The following is a 25,726-nucleotide window of genomic DNA, read 5'->3' as shown; positions in this document are numbered from 1 at the left end:
TTAAGGTCAAATGTTAGAAGAACAGTTTAATCATACAATGTCACAATTCTGCTTCGAAAAAGGAGTTCGTTTTCTTCATCTAACATCTGGAAATGTACATAAGGCCACCTGAAAATGTACATGACTTTGACAGTGTGACAAAACTCATATGTTCATATTTATATAATTGACAATATTTTACATTGCTTTTGCTTACAAGGTAGTAGCTGTTTCAAAATACAGCACTCTTCTGTACAAAAATAATTCTCGTCATATCCTGTGAAGTTTCCATGGTAGCAGAGAGGACTAAATGCAGCCTCGGTTTTAGTACAGAGTGTTTCTTTTTTTCCTTTTTCTTTTTTTTTTTTTTTTTAAACTGTCACACATCAGAAAGACTATCAACAGTGGATGTTACAGCTTCAGTACAAATAGAGGCTGGCCCAGAACAGATTTAAAAACAAAAACCATGCCAGATTGTGAAGCCATTAAGTTTTCATTTCCTTTAAAATAACACTTGATCAAATAAAACCTGTATACATTATATTCAAGGGGAAAGGAGTGATGAATATACACACATCTAAATGCACATTAGCCTTTTTCTCCCCCCTCCAAAGAAAAAAAAAAGAAAAAAGTGTAAAAGACATCCCATTTACAGCATAAACGTTTACAAATGTACAACTGTACAGACAAATAAAAGCATCACTACAAATTTAGAGCAAGGCCTGTCAAACACCACAACTAGACTTTTTTTTTTTTTAGTGAAACTAATAATCTTACACTTATTAACTGCACATATACTACATTTATTCTACAATTCATATGAAGCAAAGAAGCCGTCACTACGAGCGTTACAGGTGAATTGTATAGCTTTTGATGGCCCCACCGGCCTCCGCCAATCCACTTACATACCCAAAGAAAAAAAGAAAACAAGAAAAAGGTTCTTTAAGCATCCCTTTCTTCAGCTACGTCTAATTTATTTCACCTCAGATGTACAAAACTGACCAAATTCCAGAAATAAAATAATAATTTTTTGGACTGCTCTGACCTTCAGGCGGTGGGGGTTCCCATCACTGCTGCAAGCCCCTCAACCAAAAAAAGAGCAACAATTTTCTCATACATAAAGATGCTATACATTGCTCAACTACTTCTACACACGAGATGATTATTCAGTACATAAAGATACTGTTTTCTAGGGCAGTGTTCATCTCAAACTACAAGACAGATAAGATGTTACACAAAACATAAAGGAAAAAAAAAAAAATCATTCTAAGGATTAAAACCTATTACAGCATGCCAACGCGTACCCCACTCCCACCCTGCTATCCCTGCAAAAAGCCCCACCCCACCCCACCCAAAGCTATGGTCATTTTATGTTAATATTAAACCAGGTCATACGCCCGCTGTACAACCAAACCTCATGCTCTGCTTCTTTAAGTTAAATGGTAGCGTTTTACTTCCTCCTGCATAAAAAAAAAATAAATCAAGTGATCGCCTGCATGAGGGGAGAGTAAGACGGCTCAAATGGTGCTCGGTGGATGTAGCAGCTCAGTCTGTCAGTACCAAAACATAATGCAGGCCACGAGCTGCTGGAGTAACCAAACACGCACACACTCCCGCAAAGGGTGGGGAAAAAACAAACAAAAGAAACAAACAAAAGAAAAAACGAGGCAAGAAAAAAAAAAAAAACCACCACTGGCAAACGCTACCCTAGAGTAAAGCACCAATCTCCAAACCCCGAGCTGGCAAAGCGGCCTCAAAGACCTCTGGGTGACTGTGGCACGTGACGCATAGTACTCGCTTGTGGATGGAAGGATTTCTGTCCATCCATACTATGTGATGCTATTTGAAAACTAATCCATCAGCTGCTTTGGCATGGGAAAACACTCTTTTTTCCTTTTTCTTTTTTTTAAACTGTGTGTGGGATAATATACAAATATTATAATAAATTGCCTAAGCTTAATAAGAACAGCTGTCTGTTTACAAAAACAAATGGAATCGTGTTTTAAAAGGATCACTCAGTTTAGCCTTTATAAAGTCACTTGCTGGTGTTAATTGTAAGAACTGTAAATTTCAGCAAATGTGTAATAATTTCTTTTTCTACAGAGAATTTACAAGGTAAAAAACTAAATGTACAAGATAATACGAAAACCAGTCAAATACATCAATTACATCATTAACAATGGGCTTGTGCTTTACCCAGGGAAAAAAAAAAGAAAAAAAAAAAGGAGGAAAACAAAAGAAAAACAAAAAGAATAAACAGCCTGCTGACTGTGCGCCCCCTGGGGGCCATGCTGGGGACCTGCACCAGGGGTGGCAGAGTGGCAGGGGTCAGTTGTCACAGCGTTCTTAGGTGAAGTTGACTTGTCTTGTTTTTTTGGTAACTTGCCCCCCCAAATGATGGGATAACAGAGGGCGTCAAAGGCTAACCCCTATGGCTAAGGAGCACATCTCAGACAGAACAGGGGGTTTGGGGCTCCTACTCCTCCACTTGTTCAGGGGACCTGGGATGTGTACGTGACTACATCAGACCATTCGCGGGACCGCCGATTGGACCCAGTTCAGATCCACTCTTCATGTAGTACTTCTCTAGCTTGGCTAGAATGTGCTTCCCATAGGTGTACTTACGCAAAGTGGCAATGTGAGGCCGGATCTAAATAAAGAAGAGAAGAAGATAAATGCATTTAAAATCTGAAGAAGCTCAAATGATTTTAAATCTGGAAGTAGGGTTAAAGAATTGGCATGCTTTTTAATTATGGGTAGCATAATTTACAAAATGCATATCATGTTACGTTAAGTAAGTCTTGAAACTGCTGATGGAGATTGTGTATGTAAAAGGGTTACTGAATTCATGAGTTAAGTGATTTTCTTGCAGTAGTCTACAAAAATTTCTTATTTTTGGAACCACAGGAGTCGCCCCCTGTTGGCCAGCAGAAAGAATGCAGATATTTTGGCAAATTTTTGGCACCCACGCTATACTGTTCTTTAAAAACAAAAACAGCATTAACTAGTTTGATGTCAACACAAGAGCTTTGACAAAAGCCTGCACTGATGTACACACAGAGTAATGTAAAATATGTAAACAATGGACACAATGCTGGCAGATAGATACGGAAGTGCACACCCTAGTTATTACTTTGTTTTCATGCAAAATACAATCGCTGTACACATAATGGCACTGATAACATGACTAAAAACAGGTCTTTCTGGTCATATTTCACATATCAAGGGTCCTTGAAAGCACCAACGCAGGCACTTGTTTTAACTTGGGCTGTTTCATGATCTGAATGAGCTGTGCAACCCCCTGGATACCACTGATAAAACTTCACAGCTAAACTTTTACCAGCCAAGTCGATTTGACCACTTGTCAGAAACTATGGACATAAACAGATTAGACTTTTTAAGCTTTGCTAAACCTTACAGAACACTGATAGAATTCACTGGATCAAATGGACCACAATCCACCCACTATCATTAACACTAACATGAGCACATTTAGTAGGCGACTCACCTTGTGCATGATGATTTTACGCTGAGCAGGTTCTGCCATGTCGATCATTCTTTGGACAACGTAGTTGGCGTACTGGTCTTTCATCATGGTGTACAAGGCGCTGTGGGGCCCGTCTTTCTGGCAGCACACTTCATCTATCAGCAGAGCTCTCTCTGCACGCGAGGAGTGGATCACACACTTCTCCACCACATTACTGGGGGAAAAATAAGCTACTGTTACTCAGGTTTATAACTGAACAGATGGAAGCAGAGAGATGCCAGCATATTAGAATCATTTTCTTTTGTTTTTGGCATCACGTGGTATGTATGGCGTGGGTGTGGTCTCTGGCCAGCTGCAGAGGAGGGGTGACGCAGTGAGCTCCCGGGGCGGCGCAGGGGCGGGGTGAACAGGTGTGCTGGGATCTGACAGTGATTGTGTCTCTTTATATGTTGGCAGTGACAGTCGGAGGAGGAGAGCGGACGTGACAGCAGAGAGAGAGCTGGAGTGTCTGTGTCCCAGTAAACCACAGTGTTAAATAAAAGTTCTGCTGTCGTTAAATTCGTTCCAGCTTATGTTTCTTGGGTCCAACGTTACAGTATGCATGTGTGTTAGCAAACTGTAATTATTAGGCACAGTGGACTGGACAAGTGTTCAAACAGCTCAATTAGTTTAAGGTTTTGCTGACCCCAACTGTGAGGCAAGGGCTGGTTGTTAATGGGGTAAACTTGAATTTGGGAAATATAAAGGAGGATTACTATGACCTAGTTTTACACCTGACACGTGCAGGAACAGGTTATGTTTGATAAGAAAACAACATGTACAACTCAGATTAATTTATAGAAAATTCCAGATAATCCTCCTCCACTGGACCATCCCAATAAGAGCATCTAGTTTTTAGAGTGTCTAAGCCCTTTGTCTATCAGATTACAATCTACCAGAGACAGGTTTTTAGGAGAGGGGACCACTATTCCCAGCTTAATTTTTTTCTTCCTGTTGACTAACAGGATCAATTTTACACAGCAATTTATTCCTAAAGCTGAGAATATTTATTGATTAGAATTCCAAACTTTTTCCAAAGAAATGAAACACAAAACTCTAAACATATGCAATGATGGCCCACTGGGACAGTCTTACAGACTGCTCCATGTTACACTAAAGAGGATATTAGTCATTTACACATTGTTACAGCACTTTTCTACAAGTTACAAGGATCATTTTTCCCATCAAACACTCATACACTTGTATAGTGCTGTTTAATTGCAGCAGTTATGTTAAGTTTGTGAGCATCTTATTTTTTCCTAATATTACAGCTCATCTTTTAAATGTATAAAATATACCACTCTGCTGCCAGCAGACATGTATTTTTACAAATTGGCGGCACACACCACCATTTTTAATGGTAGCAAGACTGGAAAACCTTGTATTACGAAACAAGTAGACAACCACTTTTGTTTAACTACAGGAACTGAACGTGGAAGTCGTTTTGTGGTACTGGCTCCCAGTAGAGGATTTGTCCTCATCTTTTTGCATCTCCCTTTAAAGATCCCCACAGTGGATCATCTGCCTCCATCTCGCCTACTTAGCCAACATCCTTTGTCCCACATATTCACAATTATCGTGAGCCATGTAATTAAATAACTCAAACTAAAATAAATTAAAGGTCCAAAGTCGGCCTAAAGTCATGTTTGCTCACTGACAAACACATCACATCCACAAGAGTGAAAACCAATATGACCGCCATAACAACTCGTGCAGACACGTTTAGTTCAACATAGACTTGTCTTTTAAAATATCTACTTGCCTAATGTACTCGCATTAAGAAAGCACTTTTCTATTCTTAAGAACCACTCAAGGCACTTCACTGCATATCTCATCTTAACCAAGCATTCAATCATAATTTTATGCTATACACTTCAAGCACTGCACCTGCCTAAAATGAATATCTTCAGAGTGTGAGAGGAAGCTCGAGGAAACCCATGTAAGCACAGGGTGAACTTACAAACTCCATACAGCAAGGCCTGAGCCAAACCGGAGATTCAAACTAGGAACTTGTTGTGAGGTGATAGCAGTAACCACTGTACCATCATGCCACCGCCTATACATTACAAAAGAATTTACTCCAAGCTAAGCAAATGGACACTTGCCCATGACAATCTCTGCTTTGAAAACAAAGAAACCTAAAATTCAGCATTCCCATCCTACTCGACTCAAGAAAGATCTAGGTTATGAACTTCCTGCTATTGTTACCACATGGTTACTGATAAATTATCCCAGGCCTAAATTATCTCTTATCAGGTCCAAACGTGAGTTGTTAACCTGCATGTTATAAACCTACTATTAACCGGGATTTACAAATGTAAACACTCGAAAGATGTAGCAGAACAACAACAGCGTATCGACTGATCTTCAGATGATATGCATCAACTTATGTTCCTTAGTTATGCTAGTGCAAATCACTCACATCTCTGTCCTCACACCAGCAGAAGTGTGAAGAAACACAGCTGCTCTAATATTGACAGTAACGTGAGTGCTTTCCCTCCCACAACAGAATATTTATTTTCACAATCATTTCATACGAAATGAACTTAAGAATATTCACCGTCTGCCCTGTTAATGTCAAAATCCGCAAACAATATACAGCCCACTCTTAATCCATACAGACTGCTTAGCTTACCTTGCAAATTTATGCTGGCTCAGGACAAGAACCTTCCCGCGCACCTCTGCCACTATCTTGCTCTTATCTTCTGGTCTGCCATGCTCCAAAACATGCTGAATGACGTAGTTACCGTACTGATCCTGCAGGAGGCAACAGAGGTGTAAGGGCAAGGCAGAGTCATCCCAACAAGATTAATCACAACAACAAAAAACAAACAAACTGTGAGATACAACTGAACATGATTGATACTCATGCACTACTTTTTCCCCCATTGGCCTCGATTGATAGGGTAATCATGCAACTCTACAATGATTGGCCGATGAATGAGCGACACCCCCATTTGTAGTATTTCGAATACCCTTACGTCATCACTGCGGAAGGTCAGACAAAACAGATGCTGCTGGTTTGTGTTGCTGACCAGGTAACACAACCAATAGCATCTTTGCCCCTTCAGAAACGGGTGATAGACAGTTACGGGTGTGATTTTAGTGCGGCAAGATGGAGACAAAAAAAATGAACTGACCAAACAACAAATAACACCACTCAACTGCCAAGCTTGTTAAAGTGGTAATTTGTTGAGTAGGTAATGCGATCTCCACCTTTAAATTTGAAGTATTTGCCTCCCAAACCATTTTCTGTCAATCTGTTTTAACATGAACTTGCATTATGTTGGTTTTAAAACACCATTTGTGAACTATTTGGTTATAAAAGAGTTTCAAACTCCTAGATTTGAATCAAACAATTATAATTTTAGCAAAATGAGAATTTAAAAAAAAAAAGAGGGAAAAACAGACTGATCAAAAAATGCTGTAGGCAAAAGAGGGATCATCAGACAGCAGATTAGCATGTCCCTAAATCCTCTGGCATAAAGCAAGAAGGGAGGAAAAAGGAAGAACAGGCAGCTCAGTGGGTTAGGAAAGGACCATAAGGGTTGGGAGTTGGAAAACTATCTAAATGTTAAATTAGATTCTTTACAGAAGAAAAGATTAAAAAAATAAAGAGGGAAAAAGGAAGTGAGCACAGGGACATCCGCGATAGAGGCAAATTGCTCTGACCTTGAACAGTGCATCACGGGACACTGTATAATATGTTTTGGGTGTCATCTCCAATGAAACGCCTTGATATTTCTAGATGGAATAAGTGAGGGGGGCAGGGTGGATGTTTAAATAATCACATATGTCAGATGTAATGTCAGCTAACAGCACATTTACATTCATCCTTACACTTAGCAGACCACAACTACACAGGAACAATGACAGGCTAAAAATATGAAATGTTCAAACATGAAGGACGCATGCAAATACGCGACATAAAATGATAAATGTCAACAACGATCAGTCGCAGCTAGCAAAAATAAGGTAGTCAGCGTGAAGTTTAAAATGGGACAGAGAGGAAACTGATGTGCACACCTGGCCCAGCTGTTCAGAGTGCTGATGAAGCTCTTCCAGGATGGGCAGAGTTTGCTCCTGGGTGCAGTGCTCCAAGATCCTTTGGATAACTCTGCAGCCATAGGGGTGTGTGGAAAGTACAAAAACCTAGAAAATAAAAACAGTGCTTATTGTACCATGTAGTGAAAGAACATCAGAGGATTTAGATATTAATGCAACCCTACAGCTCACATGAGTCTACAAAAAGATAAACTATACTGAATGGTAGTTACGTTATAAGGCAACTTATTATATGGCAGCTATTCTAAAAAACAAAAATAACAAAAACTAAAAAAAAAACAAAAACAAAAACCAAAAAAAAAACAAAAAACCCACCTGTCCCTGGAAGGCATCAATAATGAACTGAAGAGCCTGAGGCTGGACACATTCAATGCACTTCTGTACCACATGGTTCCCATTCTGGTCTTTCACACACTTCAGCACATGGCCGTCAAGCTCACGGACAATGTCGCTCTAAACGGAAGAAAATGATATCAAATTAAATCAAAGCCTTTAATATGAAGGACGAATAAAATGCTTTTCAATAGAAAATAAAACTGTTATAAAGAAGTGAAATCTCACTTACAATTACCTGCTGGTCTGAGGAAATTGACTCCAGGGCTTTCTGAATGACCCTGCAACCATACATCTGCAACGCCAGGGGAAGGACGTGTCCGCGGATACGGGTCGCTAAAGCAAGTTTCTGTTCTGCACTTCCAAACTGAGACAACATAAAAAATATATTATATATGCCGGAATCTATTACAATATGAGAGTAATTTAATATAAATGGAATCGAGTTTAGTTTATACTGTGCAGTTACTCAAAAGACACATGGATGAACTTTAACACTCCCAACCTCAAAGAACTTTTGGATGACATAATTCCCAAATACATCAGTCATCAGTTGGTATGCTGCTTGCAAAATTTCTCCAAACACCATCTGTCTCTCAGCAGGAGTGGCCCTCTCTAGCTTCTGCTGGATAAATCTAGATTGGAGAAAACAGGGAACGATTAAAAAGACACTTAAAGAGTGGACTCATTATAAAAAGTGTAACACTGCAATGTAGTTTTTTTTGCATGTTTTCTTTTGTGGCTAAGGCTTAAATTTACGAGACCTAAAAGAAATTCATTATTTCCCAAAAGCCTATATATTTAATTGTGCGGTGGCATTTTCAAGCATTAAATTAGGTCCGTCACCTGGATCCGTGCTGGTCTTGAGAGAACTCCACCATGTGTCCAGGCAAGTCACGGAGCTGGAGGTTTGGAAAACGGTTGTTCCTGAAGTCTTCCAATAGGCGGCTGCGTCCAGATGGCATGACATCAGAGCGGCTGTAGCGGGGCCGTGAGGGAGGGAACAACTGGCTGCTGGAATTGAACAGACTGGACGTGCCGCCTGTGCTCCGGTATTTGGCCTCAGCTCCGGGAGCTGCAGAAATGTAACGGCCACTGCCATTTGTCAGGCCACCTAGGATTAAATAAGACAATTTTGAATATTTCATTTACAAGCATCAATTTCACTGAAGGTGCCCCTAACAGGGGATGACAACTTAAAGTTCTATTCTATTTAAGTCACATCAATCCTCACTTACGAACAGGTTCAAATGCTTCTTTATTTTCTACCTCAAAAGCAACATTCGACCAAAAGGTAAACATCCCTTCTTTAGGCTTACCTAGGTGAAGGCTGGAAGAGGATCCATGGGAAGAGGGCAAAGATGGCGGAGGAGTGAGTGGGGAATGACCTGGTGTAAGGCCAATGGGGCTGGGTGAAGAGGAGTAACCCAGGCTGTTATAAAACGGCTGCCCAATGGGAGTTAAACTGCTGCCACCTCGTTTGTATAGGTCAGAACTTGCCAACAGGGAATCCCTGCGGGATACACTGCTACTGGTCGAGCTGGATACTGAAAAATCATAAACAAAGCACTTTTAGAACACAAAACTTAAATTTAACACAAGACCATTTTCCTCTCCAAGCAGCACGTTGTTTAGCCACTGACCAGAAGAGCCGAAACCCCCAAGAGCAGAGCCCAGGCCAACGCCAAGAGATCCGCCGGTGCTGCTGAAGCCCAGGGAGGAGCTTGGGGGTGGTGGGGCAGCAGAGGTGTGAGAGAAAAGAGAGCTGCTCTGAGAGGTGTTGGGGACTGATCCAGATCCGTAGAATGAGCTGGAGGGCAGGCCGCTGCTGGGTGGAGGAGCCTGCTGCTGCTGCGGCTGAGGTTGAGGCTGAGGCATGGAGCGGTACAGTCCGTTGGCTGGAGGACCAGACATGTTGTTACCGGAGCCAGATGCAGACACTGCTGCTGCTGATGGAGAGAGATTATTGTGAGAGGTCAAAAGTGAGGAAAGGTCACATGAGTGGTACTAATCAAGTAAGAATAGAAAGAAGTGGGTGTGCGGACAGACATTATAGAAGGCATATCTAAGAAGAAAAAAAATCCCATCTCTATTAATAATACACACACATATCATTTGCACAACACACCACACAGAAGCACTCATTAAGTTATCATTTTGAGAAGAGGACATCTATACAAATCAGATCGCTACATGTGTGCATGCAACTGTGCCTACTCAAAACAGCAGATCTGGCAGATTGCTAGAGAACTGCTAAGTGGGTGAAGTCATTTTACAATAGATAAACACAAATGACGAGCTCAAATATAAACAAATAATAAAAAGCAGAATTAAACATAAACATATTCAGCTATTTTTGGGAGAGCCACTTTTGCATTTTAAACCATCAGCGTGAACACACTTTGTAGAAGCTGGGACTTCTTGGCTGAATCATTTTTTTCCACCTATATTTAAAGGTTACTGCTTATGTGTGGTGATTAAACTCGGGGTAAGAGGCTTGGGAACATATTAAAGTAATGAATTTATTCACTAAAATAGCCAAATGAAACATTGCTCGGTGTGTGTCCTCCCCACACGCAGAGTGGAGACAGCAGTGGTAACTGCAGGAGACAAACACTGCGAACAGACCAAATTTAAACCAAACTATGTGATCTGCTTATCTGATCAACGTCACATTTGGTTTTTTGAAGAAGGTGTCAGTGGACAAAATAGGAGACATAGTCCACAGGAGATGGAGAGTGATCTTTTTTGAGATTTGAATCAGATAAAATACAGTCACCGAATTCCAAATAATCATCTCTAATGCAATTAGATTAGCTAAATTTGAGTTATATAGTGCCAAATCACAACAGTTACCCCAAGGCACTTGAATGCAATGTAAAAACCCTACACCAAACCATCCACAGATCCCCTCTGAGCAAACAGTTGGTGACACAGGAGAGGAAAGAATTCCTTAATTAGCAAAGCAAATGTTTTAAAAAATTCCTACCAGCTTGCGCCGCTGCATGGTTGATAAGAAGTGGGGTTTGGACTAGACGAACAGGCCCACCCAGACCGGTGCGGGCACCAGGGCCCATTACCAAAGCTCCAGTCTGGTCATAGTAAGCTGCAGGGGCCAAAACCTGATAACCTGAGGAAGAAACAAGACACACAAAGAGGAGAGAGTTAGTAATTACACAGTTTACTATTACTACACAACATACTTGGAGTGTTGTTAGAAACACTGTTTCAGTATTTTGTAACTACTACTACTCGCACACTATATACACTTAATGTGAACCAATAAAGGAAAAAAAATATGTATTTGGTTGTGAGTGTCTTTGGCTACATTGCAGTATAGCATATGTATGAAATGGTAGACCAACCAGGCATTCCTGTGTATGCCAACGCAGGGTTTGCAGCAGCTGCTGCAGCTAAGGATTCCTGCTGGCTTTGCTGGCCTTGCCCAGGTGTGAGAGGTCGCTGGTTGGTTCCAGTGCGCATCACCTGGCAGAAACAGTTAAAAATACTGTTACTGACTTTGTACTGAAAGGGAAGCAATCTCAACTTGTCGTCACAACAAAAAATAAACAAGTGACTAAATGAGGAACAGCTAAAATATAGCTAACGTGTTTTACCACGACTGTGTGGTTTGATCAGACGTCACGAGTTGCTTGGAAACATATACAACCAACCCCAGAACAGTTCTGAATCAAATGCACAACTGATGGATCTACGCCACAGAAGCCCCGCCCACTTTTAACTTTTCTAAATTTTAACAGCAGGTCTTCATGGATGACTCATTTTCAGGGTCATCCTGTCATCATAAACATTCTGCACACGATAACTGGTCGCAGACAGATGACTGAAACCGCATCCTGAAGCACATTTTTCACAATCATACGAGGCCAATGAAGTAGGGAATTAATACTGGTTAGAGAAATTATTCCTACCTGTGGTTGCCCTGGCCCTGGCCCTTGACTGGATGCTTGCTGATTGGCCGAGTGATTGGCAGTAGATGCAGGCTGCTGCTGGAAAAGATTAGCTGGGTACACACCCCAAGGGACGCCGTAGTACTGTGGTGGAACAACTGTGGGGCCTGGAGGAGGGGAGAGAAAAAAAAACCCACATCTGAAGTTATACATTGGATCTGGGCAGAAGATAATCAAGAGTAAAAGAAATAAAATAATAATGATCTGTTGGATTTCAATGAGAACTTGCGGATGAACATGTGCCATGTGATCACCTGCAAGCGTTGCTGCTGCTGCCAACCCAGCAGCAGTGTAGGGATCAGCTCCAGGTGGGGCAGCATTAATGATGTAAGGGTTTGGCACAAATGCAGGAGCAAGGCCAGCTGAGTAACATGAGGAAGAACAACAATATAATTCTCATTCAAAAGTCTATGCAACTCAAACAGAGACAACCTGAGAGACAAAGCAGTTAAACAATACTGCAAAAGAATCTGTCTCACCAAGATGCTGCTGCTGGGCTGCAGCCAGTGCATATTGTTGCTGCTGAGCTGCAGTGAGCTGTTGAACAGTCAATGGATTAGACCTCTGGAACAACTGGAAAAAAAATAAATAAAAATCAACAAACTGCTCACAACCTGCAGAGCAAACTACCAAACAGACTTTGTGCATTTAACAGACCTGCTGCTGAGAGTTGTAGTCAAACAATCCAACTGGAGTCCCTGAAGAGTCCACCTGAATCTGATTACCAGCATAGTCAAATTGTAAGGACTCCACACCAGCTTGCTGCTCCATACCGCCCATGTTCTGGGCCTCCTGGTTCTGGAAATCCTCAGCTTGGACCTTGTTTTGGGAGGGGTTCTGCTGTTGGAGAGCATGAGGGTGGTGGTGGTGCTGCCCCATCATCTCCAAACCTGTCTGACTGGGACCCATCCTCTCCACAGCCTCAGTGGGAGAAGCTTGACGGCTTCCAGGAGTTGGGCTAAAAGAACAAAAAAAACAAGTTAAGTTTAAAAAGGACCACCATATTTATACAAAACTGTTATTTGGGGGCGAAACAAAAGTCTAAAAACCCTCAAATCAACTTATAAATGTTCATATTTACACAGTCTGATATTTTATATTTAGTTTTTAACTGAAAAGCTATATATACTATATTAGAGATAACCAGTAGAAAATGGAAAAAAATGTTAACTTGTATCATTGTAAAAGGAAAACCTACTTGAAGTCTTTACAGTCTCTGTCCATGCCGTTCAGCAGACCTCTTCCATTGGCTTTAGTAGGATCACTCTCCTCTCCCACCTTCATCTCAGGGCTTTTGTCGTCTTCAAAAGGCGACACCTTCTCTTGCGCATCACTTTTCTCTCTCCCATCTTGGTCAGCATCTCCTGCACCCTGTGTAAATACGAAAGACAGAAAAAAATTTAGACAAAGAAATGCAATCTCCACTTTTGGTAAGATCGATGAGATGCAAGAGTTTGGCTTACATAGCCTCCATTTCTGTAGCGGCCATCCATCTTGTCACCAGGGGACGAACTCAGGACGTACTCCACCATGCTCACGCCGAGACCTCCGCCTTCTGAGCGAGGTGAAAGCACAGAATTGGCATCACCATTGCCATGGAAACCCTGGCCTGGCCGTCGCTGCACCATGATTGGCTGAGACACTGAATGATCTGAACGAAAAGTCGTAATCAAATACAGTGGCAAGCGAAGTGAACCCGTGGAATTACATGTTCTTCTGCGTTCACTGGTCAGAAAATCTGATTTGATCTTCATCTGAGTCACAAGTAAACACAAACGTGATGTTTGACCCAAACAATCTCTTATGTCTTTCTTAAAACTTTAGATTGCTGGTAGAAAAAGTAAGGGAACCCTTGGATTTGACAAGTGACTGAACCTCCTGTGGCAGCAGTGATCTCAAAGGTTTTCTGCAGCCACAATCAGGAGGAAGTTTGAGTCATTCTTCTAGAATTGTCTCACTTCAGCCATGTTGTCAGAAATGAATCTCTGGCGTGAATTATCCTCGAGGTCATTCTTCAGCACCTCTATTAGATTAAGAAACTGGGCTCTGACTGAACCGTTAGACCTTCTTCTTGTAAAAGGAACCTATTATACTTTAGCTCATTTTCAGCCATATGTGAATGGGCACAATGGTCAGTGCTCATAATAAACATGCCTATTTCAAATAATCAGCTACGGTTAGTAAGTAATCCCTTAATGCCATACGCTCAGGATTCAGACTGTTCTAAATGGTTAATTTCATTTTTTTTCCTACTCTTAGCTCTGTGTGAGGTCACTTAGAGCAGATGTGCTTAATATGGTCATCTCATGCACACATATCTGGCTGCAAGCTCAGCAGCTCCACTCACCTGCTGTTCTAACCTTCCGTTTAGAGGGACAACCAATCAGATAAATGTTGGATAAAAGGGACAAATGAGATAAATGAAGAATAATTTGAACTCAGGCAAAGGAAGCGCAGGCTTTACTTTGCAGTTTAGCTACATCATTCAGTACTGCAGTAGTGCTGTAAAGGATCACAGTACTCCTTTAGCAAATATCAGGCAAGGTTTTATGGACAGCAGTGGCGTTCTAACCAGCGATTTAACTACCCATCATGTCCACGCACCCCGCAACGATTGTGATTGGCCTGTTCAGTACTGCCGATTCTTCCTGTGCATGTCCAGCTGCTTTTTTGCTGTAGTTGCTTAATTCATCAGTGAGAGAATAACTGTCATCACTTCAATATAAGGAATAATGATCATAGCATCAATGTAAGGATTCACAAATGTCTGCAAATTCCTGCAGGCAGGTTGTTAAACCTATCAGAATAGATGTGAGGGAATACAGCAAGTGAGGAAAAAAAAAAAAAAAAACTTGAGTGGGAATTAAAGACGGGACAAAAAGCCCCACCATTTTATTGGTTTCTATTGGATGACTCCGCATACAAATGACCAGGACATAACCACGAGGTAATCCGCACAGAATGTATTTCGCACAAGCGTAAATGCCGCCAGTGAAGTCAGGCACTTACATAGGTTACACCACAGGCTCTACAAACACTCACTGCAGAAGTCTAAATCAGTCCTTGCTGTCCTAACCAGGAATGATTTATAGATGGTATTCGTGAAGGGAGATGTTTACCATTTTCTAACATAGCCTTTGGACAAAAAAAAAAAAAAAAAAGTCAAAATGCACCATGATATATGTAAAAATAATTGTGTGTGTGTGCAATTTCAACAAAAAATAAAAAAAAGCAGAAAAAAACCCTGGTTTGTTTATAATCGTAACTCAGATGAAGATCTGACCTGATTTTAAGACAAAGTCCAAAGGGTTCACTTACTTTTTCTTGCCACTGTATTTATATCGTTCTAATAGTATTTATATCAAAATGTTATAGCTGGCAGGCACCTGTGAAAACTGAGATATTCCATTCCAAAACACATGACTGGAACAGATATCTTAACCACATATGTAATGATTAATTAATTAGAGAAAAGACAAATTTTAAAAGACACTCACGAGATGATCCCCATGCATTGTCTCTCCACTCTTCTCCAAGAAGCATTCCTTTCCTGCCATCTTTGGCCAGCTCATCAGAATCCCAGAGCTTTTTTGCTGGCAAAAGCTAAGAAAAAACATAAACAGCGTTTCTGAATGGTGTAGAAAAGCATTTGCATTTATGATTCCAAACTGCGAGTGCAAAGGGAGACGTATTTTCGACTCCGTATGTGAATGAGATGTTTGAGAACAGAATGTTTTGAGGACAAGTTAAACTCACTAATAATTAATTGGCATAATTGGAAGATATCAGGAGAAATCACTTAATTGAACAATCTAAGCTTCAATTAGACTGTATTTGTACACAGACATGGGGAGTGACTGACTACTAATTCATAAGAATTTTTTATTGACATAGGATTCAAATGTTTATTATTTAGTGTAAGTTGGACCTAATTACCCATTATAGACACTAATTACCTATAATTGGGGCTATTACACTCAAGACCTTTGAGCAACTCTCAGTTAACTTCAAGTCAGTTCAATAATGCTTTTCTAAAGAATCCGTACAGGTTTTCTGTTTCAGACTCCTCTTAAAACAGATTAAATTCTAACTGGAATCTTTTTCCCCCTAGAGTGCTCCGGCGAGGCAAACAAGTCAATGACCCAATCCACACTGCCAGGAAAAAAGGCTGGTTGAGCTTGAAGATTTCTAGGAAAGTTGTGCCAAGTTTTATGACCATTGTTAATAAGATTTGTCATTAGTAAGAAAGTCAATGCTGCAACTGATGCTTTAACCAAACACCAAGTAAACAATTTATTTGCTTAAGTGAACCGGCTATTTTAGTCTTCTTGTTTCATAAAATGAGAAAAACACTCCTATACAACACAGTTTTACCATCACTGTAGAGGACTGCACATAGATTTACATGCAGCAGCCTGGGGGGTGGGGAGTCTGAGACATAAAATATGAGAAAATGTAACTACATCAGTGTAGCAGACAGAGGAGCACAAGGTGTTTATCGTTTATAAAAAATTATTTGTAATAGCGTTAAGTCAAAAAGCTTTCAGAAAACCCTTTATTAGGCAAACAAACATTTAGTGTTGTTCAGTTGTTTCTGTATTGTGCATATGCTTGCTGACAATAAAACAGGGACAGGTGAGGGTTTAATGGATTTCAATCAAAGGTAAGATGAACTAGTTTACAATAAATCTGTATTTTAAAGACTCGGTGGTGGTGGTGGTGGTGCAAACATTGATGCTTTAAAAATAGTTCAGCATTTCTATAGTTTCTCTAGACGAGGTTTCACAGGACTGAAGAAAGCCATACTTAAATCTGGCCTCTGTAAAATAGCAACCTACGGATGTGTACAGTCACTTTTCAATTCTAGAGCGGCGGGGAAAGAAGAAAATAATTAAATAATAATCACAGAAAACTGTATAAGAGTGAGGAGAGTGAACGATATGCAGACAAAATCTGTTCTTACCTCTCCCATCCCCCTCGACTCCAAAGCAAGAGCTTGAAAATCATAGTTCATTTCATCCACTGCACGGACCTGAGACAGATTTAAAAAAGGAAAAAAGGTTTTTCATGAACATTTTAAATTAAACAGCACTGATTTAACAAAATGTAAACTGTAAAATTGTACCTGCAATGCTAAAGAGTGCTTGTTGTAAGAATATGTGACAATTCAATAGAATACATAAACATTCTTAGCAAAAAACTAACATTTATTCTTTAATCTGTGCAATTGTTTTTACATTACGTAACATTCTGGTTTTGTGAAACAAGCCAGACATGAATTATGACTTACACAGCATTTTGAATATGCTGTTAAGCCAATAAGAGACTGTAGTTTAATAAAGTTCTCTTACATGAAATCCCAAAGCAATTAGTCCTGACTGTTCGACTTATGTTAAGGTATCTGACACGATCATTTAGCTTTGGTTATTGCATGACCGCCCCCCCCCCCGTCCCACTATACACGATGTGTTAAGGAAAACTGAAAATGAAAATAAAAATCTGAGAAGGACCTTTTTAAAAAAACATTTTTAGACTAGGACCTATGCAGAGCTAAACACAAAAAAACATTTGCACAGACTACACATGATGATTTATAAAGAGAGGCGATTACACTCGCTCTTCTGCAGGGCACAATGACTTGCTTGCATGAAACAGAATAGTTTGAATGAAGTTTGAAAGAAAAAAAAATGAAATAACCTAAACACGAGACGGGGCTTTGTATGTAGCAACAAAAAAAAAGCTGCAGAGCAGCTTAAACTACTGTTGAGACAGGATGTAAGGTGTGGCTATTAAATGACAACACAAAGACAGGTTTTGAAATTAAAAGAGGATTGGTTTCCAGTGCACCATTGGCTTAACATTACTACAGACAGATTATAGACATTTCTCAATATATGGTCAGCAAAAAAGAAGCCACAGCTGTGGGAAAATATCTCCATCCATATCAGTATGCTGAGCTGTCCTAGTGAAGCCATTTCTGGCCAACTACATGTCAATCCTCCTTATTAATCTGATCCAAGTACCACGCAACTTTATTTATTTTCCTTCAAAATCACATTTGCGTTTAAGAGAAGCACTTCCAAGTCTGATCCAACAGTGTAGAATAAAACCATGAAGCCTCTTAGACCACTAATGGAAGAAGACTTACTACGCTGCTTTGATCACTGAAAGCCCCGAGTGCAGCAGTCTGTAGGTGCAGAAGGGGAATAATTTGAAGGGGAACAGAATTAAAAGACAAGCTTTCTTCATTAAAGTTTAATTGCAGCATTTATTTCATTATTTAATAACCACACTTTCTATTACAACTCTGGCTCAGTCAACATGGTGAGACTCACACCCCTGTTGTGCTGACACAATGGCCAAAACTATAATCTTGCTGATGTCTGTTGTAAATCAGAAGCAGTGCTATGGCTTTTTAATACTTGTAGTAACAGACTGGTGATCTCTGAAATCTGCACTCCAACCTTCACCTCACGTTTGACTGGGCAAACGGCTGTGGACAGACCTGTCTGTAACTCCAATAATGACAAAGTACTACATTTAAACAATAAACAACAGATTGTTTACTTGCTGTTTATACCAATATAATAATCAGTGAAAATTGAGGACTTGTTCTGTCTGGTAATTATACTAAACTGCACATCACCGCATGCCTTAGCTCAATAAAACAAAAAACAAACCAACTCTTTACCTGATCGACATGATTGGCATCCCCAGTAGGCCAGCGATGCTTGCTAGGTGTGCAACTTACAAGCTGCTCCCCAGGCTGCCTCTGAAAGAAGTATCCTACTGTGGCGTCATCCTGAGACCTCCCGCTCAGCGGGGGCTGTGGGGTACCTGGGGTAGGGTTAGGAACCCTGTCCATGCCCTGTATGTGTGGCCCTCCAGGAGCCTGACCAGCTCCGCCAACTGTGGCTAGGGGCCCTCCGCCATGAACTCGGACACCCCCAGACTCAGGAGCACCATTTGCATGCAGCATCCCACCTCTCGTCTCCTGCCAGGCCACGTCATTCATACCTAGGATGCTGCATGGAATGCTCATTCCACGGGAAAGCCTAAAAAACAAAACAAGCACACAAAGTAAGATTTACTCACTGAAACTGAGTTTTTCCTTTCCAGTCACCTTTCTCACTCACTATGTATTAATAGACCTCTCTGCATTGAATCATATCTGTCATTAACCTCTGTCTCTCTTCCACAGCATGTCTTTTATCCTGTCTTCCTTCTCTCACCCCAACCGGTCGCAGCAGATGGCCGCCCCTCCCTGAGCCTGGTTCTGCCGGAGGTTTCTTCCTGTTAAAAGGGAGTTTTTCCTTCCCACTGTCGCCAAAGTGCTTGCTCATAGGGGGTCATATGATTGTTGGGTTTTTCTCTGTATCTATGAAGCGCCTTGAGGCGACTTTTGTTGTGATTTGGCGCTATATAAATAAAATTGAATTGAATTGAATGTATATTTTCTTATTTTAATTTCACTTGCATAAAATTGAAAGAAATCTTATTAGAGGATATAGTATCTCTGTGTGTCCTGTATAATTACATATAAATGACCAATAAGAAACACTAGGATATAAATGACTCAGATGTGATTTTAATTTCATTATACAATGTAATGTAGCACCCATTACAATGTGGTGTTTACGGCATCATAATTGGCTTTTATGAAAGCCCATGCTATTATAATGCGACCATCGTGGACTTATTAAATCCTCCTTGAGCCTTCAGACAAAAATCAGCTTTTACATCCCATTAAAGATGTTCATCCAAAAGAATAATAAAATGATAACTAATGCTTTTAATTTTCCTCGCTGGGACAAGACTAATTCCCGAGCTGCTAACAACACGCCAGGGATATAGTTGTCTAATTCTGCTTAACTATTTGTGCTACAACAGGTTGATAATGTTTTGTTAAATTAAAAAGATCGGGCCAAGAACAAAACAAGCGACTGACATCGATGTTGGTGGCTTATAAGAGCAACACCGCTCGGTAACGTTGTCGTTAGCCAAATACTAGCTGGTGACCATAAGACTGGGGATACCAGCAATAAAGCTTCGGCTACCACACAGACATACACGCATAAATGCAAATATTCAGCGATAGCCACGACTGATTCCTGAGATGATGTAACGAGCTTGCAACAACGTATTCAAATTTGAAACTGTTCATTGTGGCACACCAATTAGCAGCCTGGCTAGCTAGCCTAGCCTAGCCAGCAGCAAGCAAGCCGCTATAATAATAAGGAAGCTACCTTAACGACTTTCAGCGGGGATTTGCGTAAATGTTTATTTATTTATTAGATTGTGTTTGCTTTGTGGTTTGTTGCCTCGCTTCTTTTGATTGTTTACTTTTTCCCCTCCCTCATGTATTTCTGCTAGCGGAAATCGAACATGATTAAAGCTAACCATTGGTTCTCTGGAGCTAACTAGCTAGTGCTAACCGCAAAGGGCCTGTTGTGTTTATTATTGGTGAGACATCAAAGAAATTCGCTTAATTCACTGCTGTTTTATAGTCAGCGGGTGGCTTTGCATGTTAAATAGAACACATTTTCTCGACTTATTATCCGATATTCACTGTAGACAACACGTTACGGCCATCTCCGAGAGCTAACAAACGCTAATAGCCATGTTGCTGTTGTTAGCTAAAACATCAGCCAAACACTGAGTGGCTAAACAACATGGCCCCCCTTCAAGTTCCAAACAGAGGGGCCTTAACCGCTAAACAAAAGGGGAAATACTCGCACGGCGGCAACCGCTTCCAAAGCAGTCCCCTTACACAGCTTTGGATTCGGTTGTGAACAGATGTGAGGGCATACTCACGCGTTGTCGTGTCGAGAGAGGATCTGTGCTTGTTGCACGCCGTCAACCCGATTCTATATTGTTTTGTTTCCTTGGAGAGAGAGCGGTGATTTAGCAAAGCTTGGTAGTCAAAGCTAACAGTTTGTCTACGCTAGTGCCCCCTCCCTGTAAATAGCGTGAATTACGTAGACATGCGTATAACAATGTCAGTGTCAATTTGCCTTCCCAGCGTGCCTTTTGAGCACCAAACCCCCCTGTGTTAGGCAACCTAATATGTGGTATCATAGAAATAAGTCTCAGAGACACTTCCCCACCCAAAATCACTCTCACATTCTATAGAATAAATTGGCTTAGTTTGAATGAATCCTCATTAGACAGCCGGCTCATGTCATTTTGTGAACAAAATGCTGACTCGGTAATAAAAGTAGCAAGCCAATGTGTCCGGGAAGCTTATTTGAAAGGGGGGTTTCAAAGAAGAAGTACGCGTATATTTATCGTCATCGTGCTGTGATTTTAGTTGATTTCGCCTGATTCTCAGTCGGGTGGATCCTCGTGGTCAGTGACCCCTCCCTCCTCCAACGCGAGAAAAACCCGACGGGACCCAATCACCTTTTCCTTTACAGACGGTGATCTCACCTCCCCATTTCCGATTGGATTGCTATATTTAGGAAAACGCCTTACGCTTTATAAAGAGATTGCTGTAGTTTGTGGCAAAAGGCTCCGGAGTTAGTGGAAAGGACTGACTTGAGGGACGAGTTTGACCAGTATCTGCTTAGAGTTTAAAAGCTACTGGACTTGACACGACTAAACATTTACAACTGCCGACTTTGGACTGAGCCGCGTTTGAGAGCGAGAACTGGGAGAGGCAGCAATGGCAGACATACGAAAGAAACTTGTCGTGGTGGGCGACGGTGCATGTGGGAAAACATGTCTACTGATAGTATTCAGCAAAGACGAGTTTCCAGAAGTGTATGTCCCGACTGTGTTTGAGACGTACGTGGCGGACATAGAAGTGGATAACAAGCAAGTCCAGCTGGCTTTGTGGGACACAGCCGGACAAGAGGACTATGACCGGCTGCGGCCGCTCTCCTATCCGGACACCGACGTCATTCTGATGTGCTTCTCGGTGGACAGCCCGGACTCGTTGGAAAACATCCCTGAAAAGTGGGTCCCTGAAGTGAAACACTTTTGCCCGAACGTACCCATCATATTAGTGGCCAACAAGAGGGATCTCCGCAACGACGAGAACGTGAAGAATGAGCTGTCTCGGTTGAAGCTGGAGCCAGTGAAAACAGAGGATGGCCGGGCCATGGCCACGCGCATTGGCGCATATGACTATTTGGAGTGCTCAGCTAAAACCAAGGAGGGGATCTGGGAAGTATTTGATACGGCAACACGGGCAGCTTTACAGAAACGACAAACAACCCCAGGTGGCTGTTTCAAATGCTGTGTTTTAATGTGAACTGACTTGGGCGGGGGGCTACTGGGACGCGCAAGAACAGACGTTTCCTGCGTTGGGGTCCGTGTCTGGACATGTGAGGGCAGTGACCATTGTTCGGACACTCCCTCGAAGTCGGATGCCTTTGCTTGAACCAAAACCGATGACTGCAAACGGAGCTGATTGGAACACACACGAATATCATCTGATGGCGGGTGTAATGTGGGGGGGGGAATACACTGGTTATGGCATGTTGGCATGTTCTTTTTGGGTCACATGATCCCAGTCTGACTGAAAAAAAAATCACAAAGCGTTTGATTTCAATGGGCGACTTTTCAATCCCCTTCTGCATCTTCTCGTGTAGACGAGAAGGCCTGCTGGAGAGTCGAGATGACTCTGCTCTCTTTTTTTGTGTTTTAAAGTTTGCATAGGCCACAAGCCTTATTGCCAAGGTTATACTGTGTAACAAGCAAAGCAAAAAGAACAAATGCACTGTTATTTTTAATATGAGGTAATTGAAGTTTGATCTTGCACAAGACCAGGATGCTACAGCAACTCATAGAAAGAAAGCTTGTTGAAACTACAAGTCATTGCCAACTTGTTTTTTGTTTTTGTTTTTGTTTTTTTTGTGATATTTTAGGGCACTTTTGCAAAGACATTTCATAGATCAAGGTTGTAATTGGTTATTTATGTTTTTAGAGTTTGTTAGTTCGGAGCACAGCTAAAAATAACATATAATTTTGATTCCACAGTATTAAATGTCTTTTTTTCCCTTCAAATTATGCAGCGGTTAGATTTGATTCAAGGTTTACAAGACTACACCTGGACCAGTCTTGAAAAGGGCTAACCACAATGTCCTGTAGTTTTGCAGGTTTTCAGGCAGAAACTCTGTCAGTATTAAGTGGGAGTCACGTTTTACAACTTTAGTTTTTTATGTTGCTAAGCATGCTTTTACACAAGTTTTAACTCATTTTGGCTAATTTATACAAACACATTGTCCTCTGTACATATATTTCTGTACAGCACATCAGAACATCTTCTTTTGAAGCACATACAGTAGTATATAGTCCCATTTCCATCCAGCTGTCTCTGTTCTTTTAAACACATGGGGAAAAAACAGCTTGAAATTTTCTGTTTGGGCACAGCTTCATTTAGAGTGGCACGGAGGATATTTCCCAGAGACAATTAAACACTTGAGACGGTGTGGCATGTGATGGCCTTGCTCGGTGAAGGGCGTTTTCTCAAAGTGTCATGAAACTGCTGTTTGTGACCCAACAGCACACGCTCATGTGGGATTAAGCCATCTGATGGCAACACTTTATTGGAAGTGTTTCATGCAATTCTATTAGTAGAACACTTATGTAATAGTGACATACACTTAAACTAAAGGGCTTCCCTTTGATTATTAAAACATGAGAAAACGGTAAATGTGAAGTACTAATGATTATAGAGCTGTTAAACTGAATTAAATACAATTGAGAAAGAGAAAGTTTTTTCTTTTTTCCCTTTTTCTTAAAATCTCAATGTCTTCCATTATGACAGTGAATGTACCTTAAATTTATGTTGTCAAAAATGTTATTGAAAGCTAAAACCAGTGTATTTTGAGCTGACTTTTTTTTTTTCCATTCTTGTGAAAAGGATTCAGATAGTTGTTTTTTTTTTGTGTTTTTTTTTTCAGTGTCTACATAAGTATTGTGTAACTGTCCTCTTGCATGACGGTGGGAGTGTTTGTTCATATGACTGTGAACATCAGTTACAGAGACTGTTGTTAAGGGTGAAACTCTTACTGTTCATGTTTTGCTCTTTTACTTGTTATTGGAAACAAAAAAAGATGGATTTTTTTGCTTTAAACACTTTGTCTGTGTTTTACTAAGAAACTGCAGGCACATCTGTGTTTAAAAAGACTTTTTTTTTTTGTTTTGTTGTAAAAAAAAAAAAAAAAAATCCAGCCGAAGTTACAGTGGCATTTAAAAGTCACATTCCTCCTGTCTGCTGTCTGTTGCTGTCTTTTTTTTTTTTTTTTTTTTTTGCTGACATACAGCACAGGAATGCATTGTGCTGGACTGGTTAATTTCCCACACCGGCCCCCCTCATGTGCCTCTGATTTGCAATGATTTTAGGTTAGTATTTGTGATAAGACGGTACAGTTTGCGTCTCCTCACACAAAAGGAAATTGTGGAATATGCCAAACCTATCTCTTTGTAAGAGTTTATTTGATGCCATTGGTGTAATTACACAATGCTTTCTGTGGAAGAATGGTACAATTAAAAGAGTGGAAATTCTGTGAGGGGAAAAAAACAGAATGTAAGGGAACAAGTGGTACTGTTCTGGGAAAGTCAATAAAAAAAAAAATCAATGTGTTTCACTAACTGCACTTTTTTCCACTCTTGTCGCATTTTCCTGACACACAGCTTTCTTTCCTTTGATCGTACAAAGAAACATTACGTATACTGATAAAATAGTTGGAACCTGCTGGTAAATTTAGAAAATTCACTCTTATTAGTATTTCTTTCTTTAATCAGGATCCACTGAACCATCACTTTGATTCAGGCCTTTGAAACAAGAGTAAATCTAATGTGCTTGTGTATTTGCAGTTAACTTACTTTTGTATGTTTTGCTGAAAGAAATTTATGCTAGTTCAAAATACCTGCTCTTCAACAAGTGACAACATTAAATAACACTTATACGAAAATGAATAATTATACCCCACTATACAGATTTATGACCCAAATGCCCAAAATTAACAGTACTGGTAATTGTAAAAATCTTTTTTTGTTAATATTACAATATGTTAAAAATAAATATTTTAACTGCTAAAATATAATTATTGTTGTTATCCATGAATTTCCACTTTTACCATTTTACAGAAAAGCTGAAAAAATATTTAAAGCACATTATTATTATTTTTACTACAGTTATTTACAAACATTCCTGAATAGAAAAATCCATTTTAGTGTTTGAATGTTATGTTTGGTTCATATTTGAGTTCTCAGAGAAGTCCAGTGTACTTGTTCATATTTGGGTAAGAAAACATTGGATTCAGTTTTTCATTTGCCTAATAAATAATAAATAACAGCATCATTTGTTTTAGTTATAAATATATTTTTGATAGATTTAAAAAAATATTTGCATTTTCTTGTTTTTATGACAGACAGTCTGATAAATAGTTAAGCACTGTATACAGCGTACTGAGTCGTGTTCCCATTATTATGAATATGTTTACTTTTAAGAGTCTCATAGTTTACTCGTTCTCATATTATTTGCAAACCCTTTAAAGATTTAAGTTTGTTTATACTTCTAATGACTTATTTATCACATTACACGAGTCAATAAGCTGTATACTTATTTCACCACTTCTCATGATGACACATAGCCTGTAGCTGTCCCCAGACAAAATAATCCCATTATTCCAAAGGGGCAGTACATTTTGAGACTTGACTTCTAACTATTGTTATAACCCTGGTCAAAATGACTCTGTTTCTGTGTGTTTCTGTGTGTGTGTGTATCACAGAAACTATTTGTGTCCGATCTAAAATTAGACCAGAGGATAGAAATTACTAGCAAGGGTGTATTGTTGTGATCTTTAGGGAGTAAGCTTGTTATTGTTTTAAATCTGTACAG

At 40.3% G+C, this 25,726-nt stretch overlaps 2 protein-coding genes across 11 annotated transcripts; one reads left to right on the top strand and one right to left on the bottom strand.

The window, feature by feature from the left end:
• Nucleotides 1-21,174, bottom strand: pum2 (pumilio RNA-binding family member 2). 10 transcript variants are annotated; one of them, XM_084952114.1, is made up of 24 exons: nt 20,689-21,174; nt 18,566-18,929; nt 18,023-18,061; nt 16,838-16,906; nt 15,372-15,477; nt 13,338-13,525; nt 13,073-13,245; nt 12,532-12,832; nt 12,354-12,447; nt 12,129-12,236; nt 11,836-11,981; nt 11,269-11,389; nt 10,893-11,033; nt 9,547-9,852; nt 9,223-9,450; nt 8,750-9,017; nt 8,409-8,538; nt 8,142-8,270; nt 7,886-8,023; nt 7,532-7,657; nt 7,178-7,249; nt 6,141-6,262; nt 3,488-3,680; nt 1-2,629 (listed from the first exon to the last, which is right to left on the bottom strand). In XM_084952114.1, the coding sequence occupies exons 2-24, from the start codon at nt 18,914-18,916 to the stop codon at nt 2,498-2,500; spliced, it is 3,681 nt and encodes a 1,226-aa protein (XP_084808240.1). In that variant the 5' UTR covers nt 18,917-18,929; nt 20,689-21,174; the 3' UTR covers nt 1-2,497. The 10 variants fall into 10 exon arrangements, with proteins under 10 accessions (XP_084808240.1, XP_084808239.1, XP_084808245.1 ...); XM_084952113.1 differs by having other exon boundaries at nt 8,136-8,270; nt 9,547-9,849; nt 20,689-21,173; XM_084952119.1 differs by having other exon boundaries at nt 8,136-8,270; nt 13,338-13,429; nt 20,689-21,173.
• A 61-nt stretch (nt 21,175-21,235) lies between these two features.
• Nucleotides 21,236-24,461, top strand: LOC146371877 (rho-related GTP-binding protein RhoB). The gene has a single exon (XM_084952123.1). It carries the CDS (start codon nt 21,539-21,541, stop codon nt 22,127-22,129), a length of 591 nt encoding a protein of 196 aa, XP_084808249.1. The 5' UTR covers nt 21,236-21,538; the 3' UTR covers nt 22,130-24,461.
• Nucleotides 24,462-25,726: the final 1,265 nt, after the last annotated feature.

This window comes from Perissodus microlepis, chromosome 15, assembly GCF_051167445.1.
Source record: "Perissodus microlepis isolate ML-2025 ecotype Zambia chromosome 15, ASM5116744v1, whole genome shotgun sequence".
Lineage (NCBI taxonomy): Eukaryota > Metazoa > Chordata > Actinopteri > Cichliformes > Cichlidae > Perissodus > Perissodus microlepis.
The sequence above is the reverse complement of the archived record's forward strand: the minus strand, read 5'-3'. Positions and strand labels throughout refer to the sequence as shown.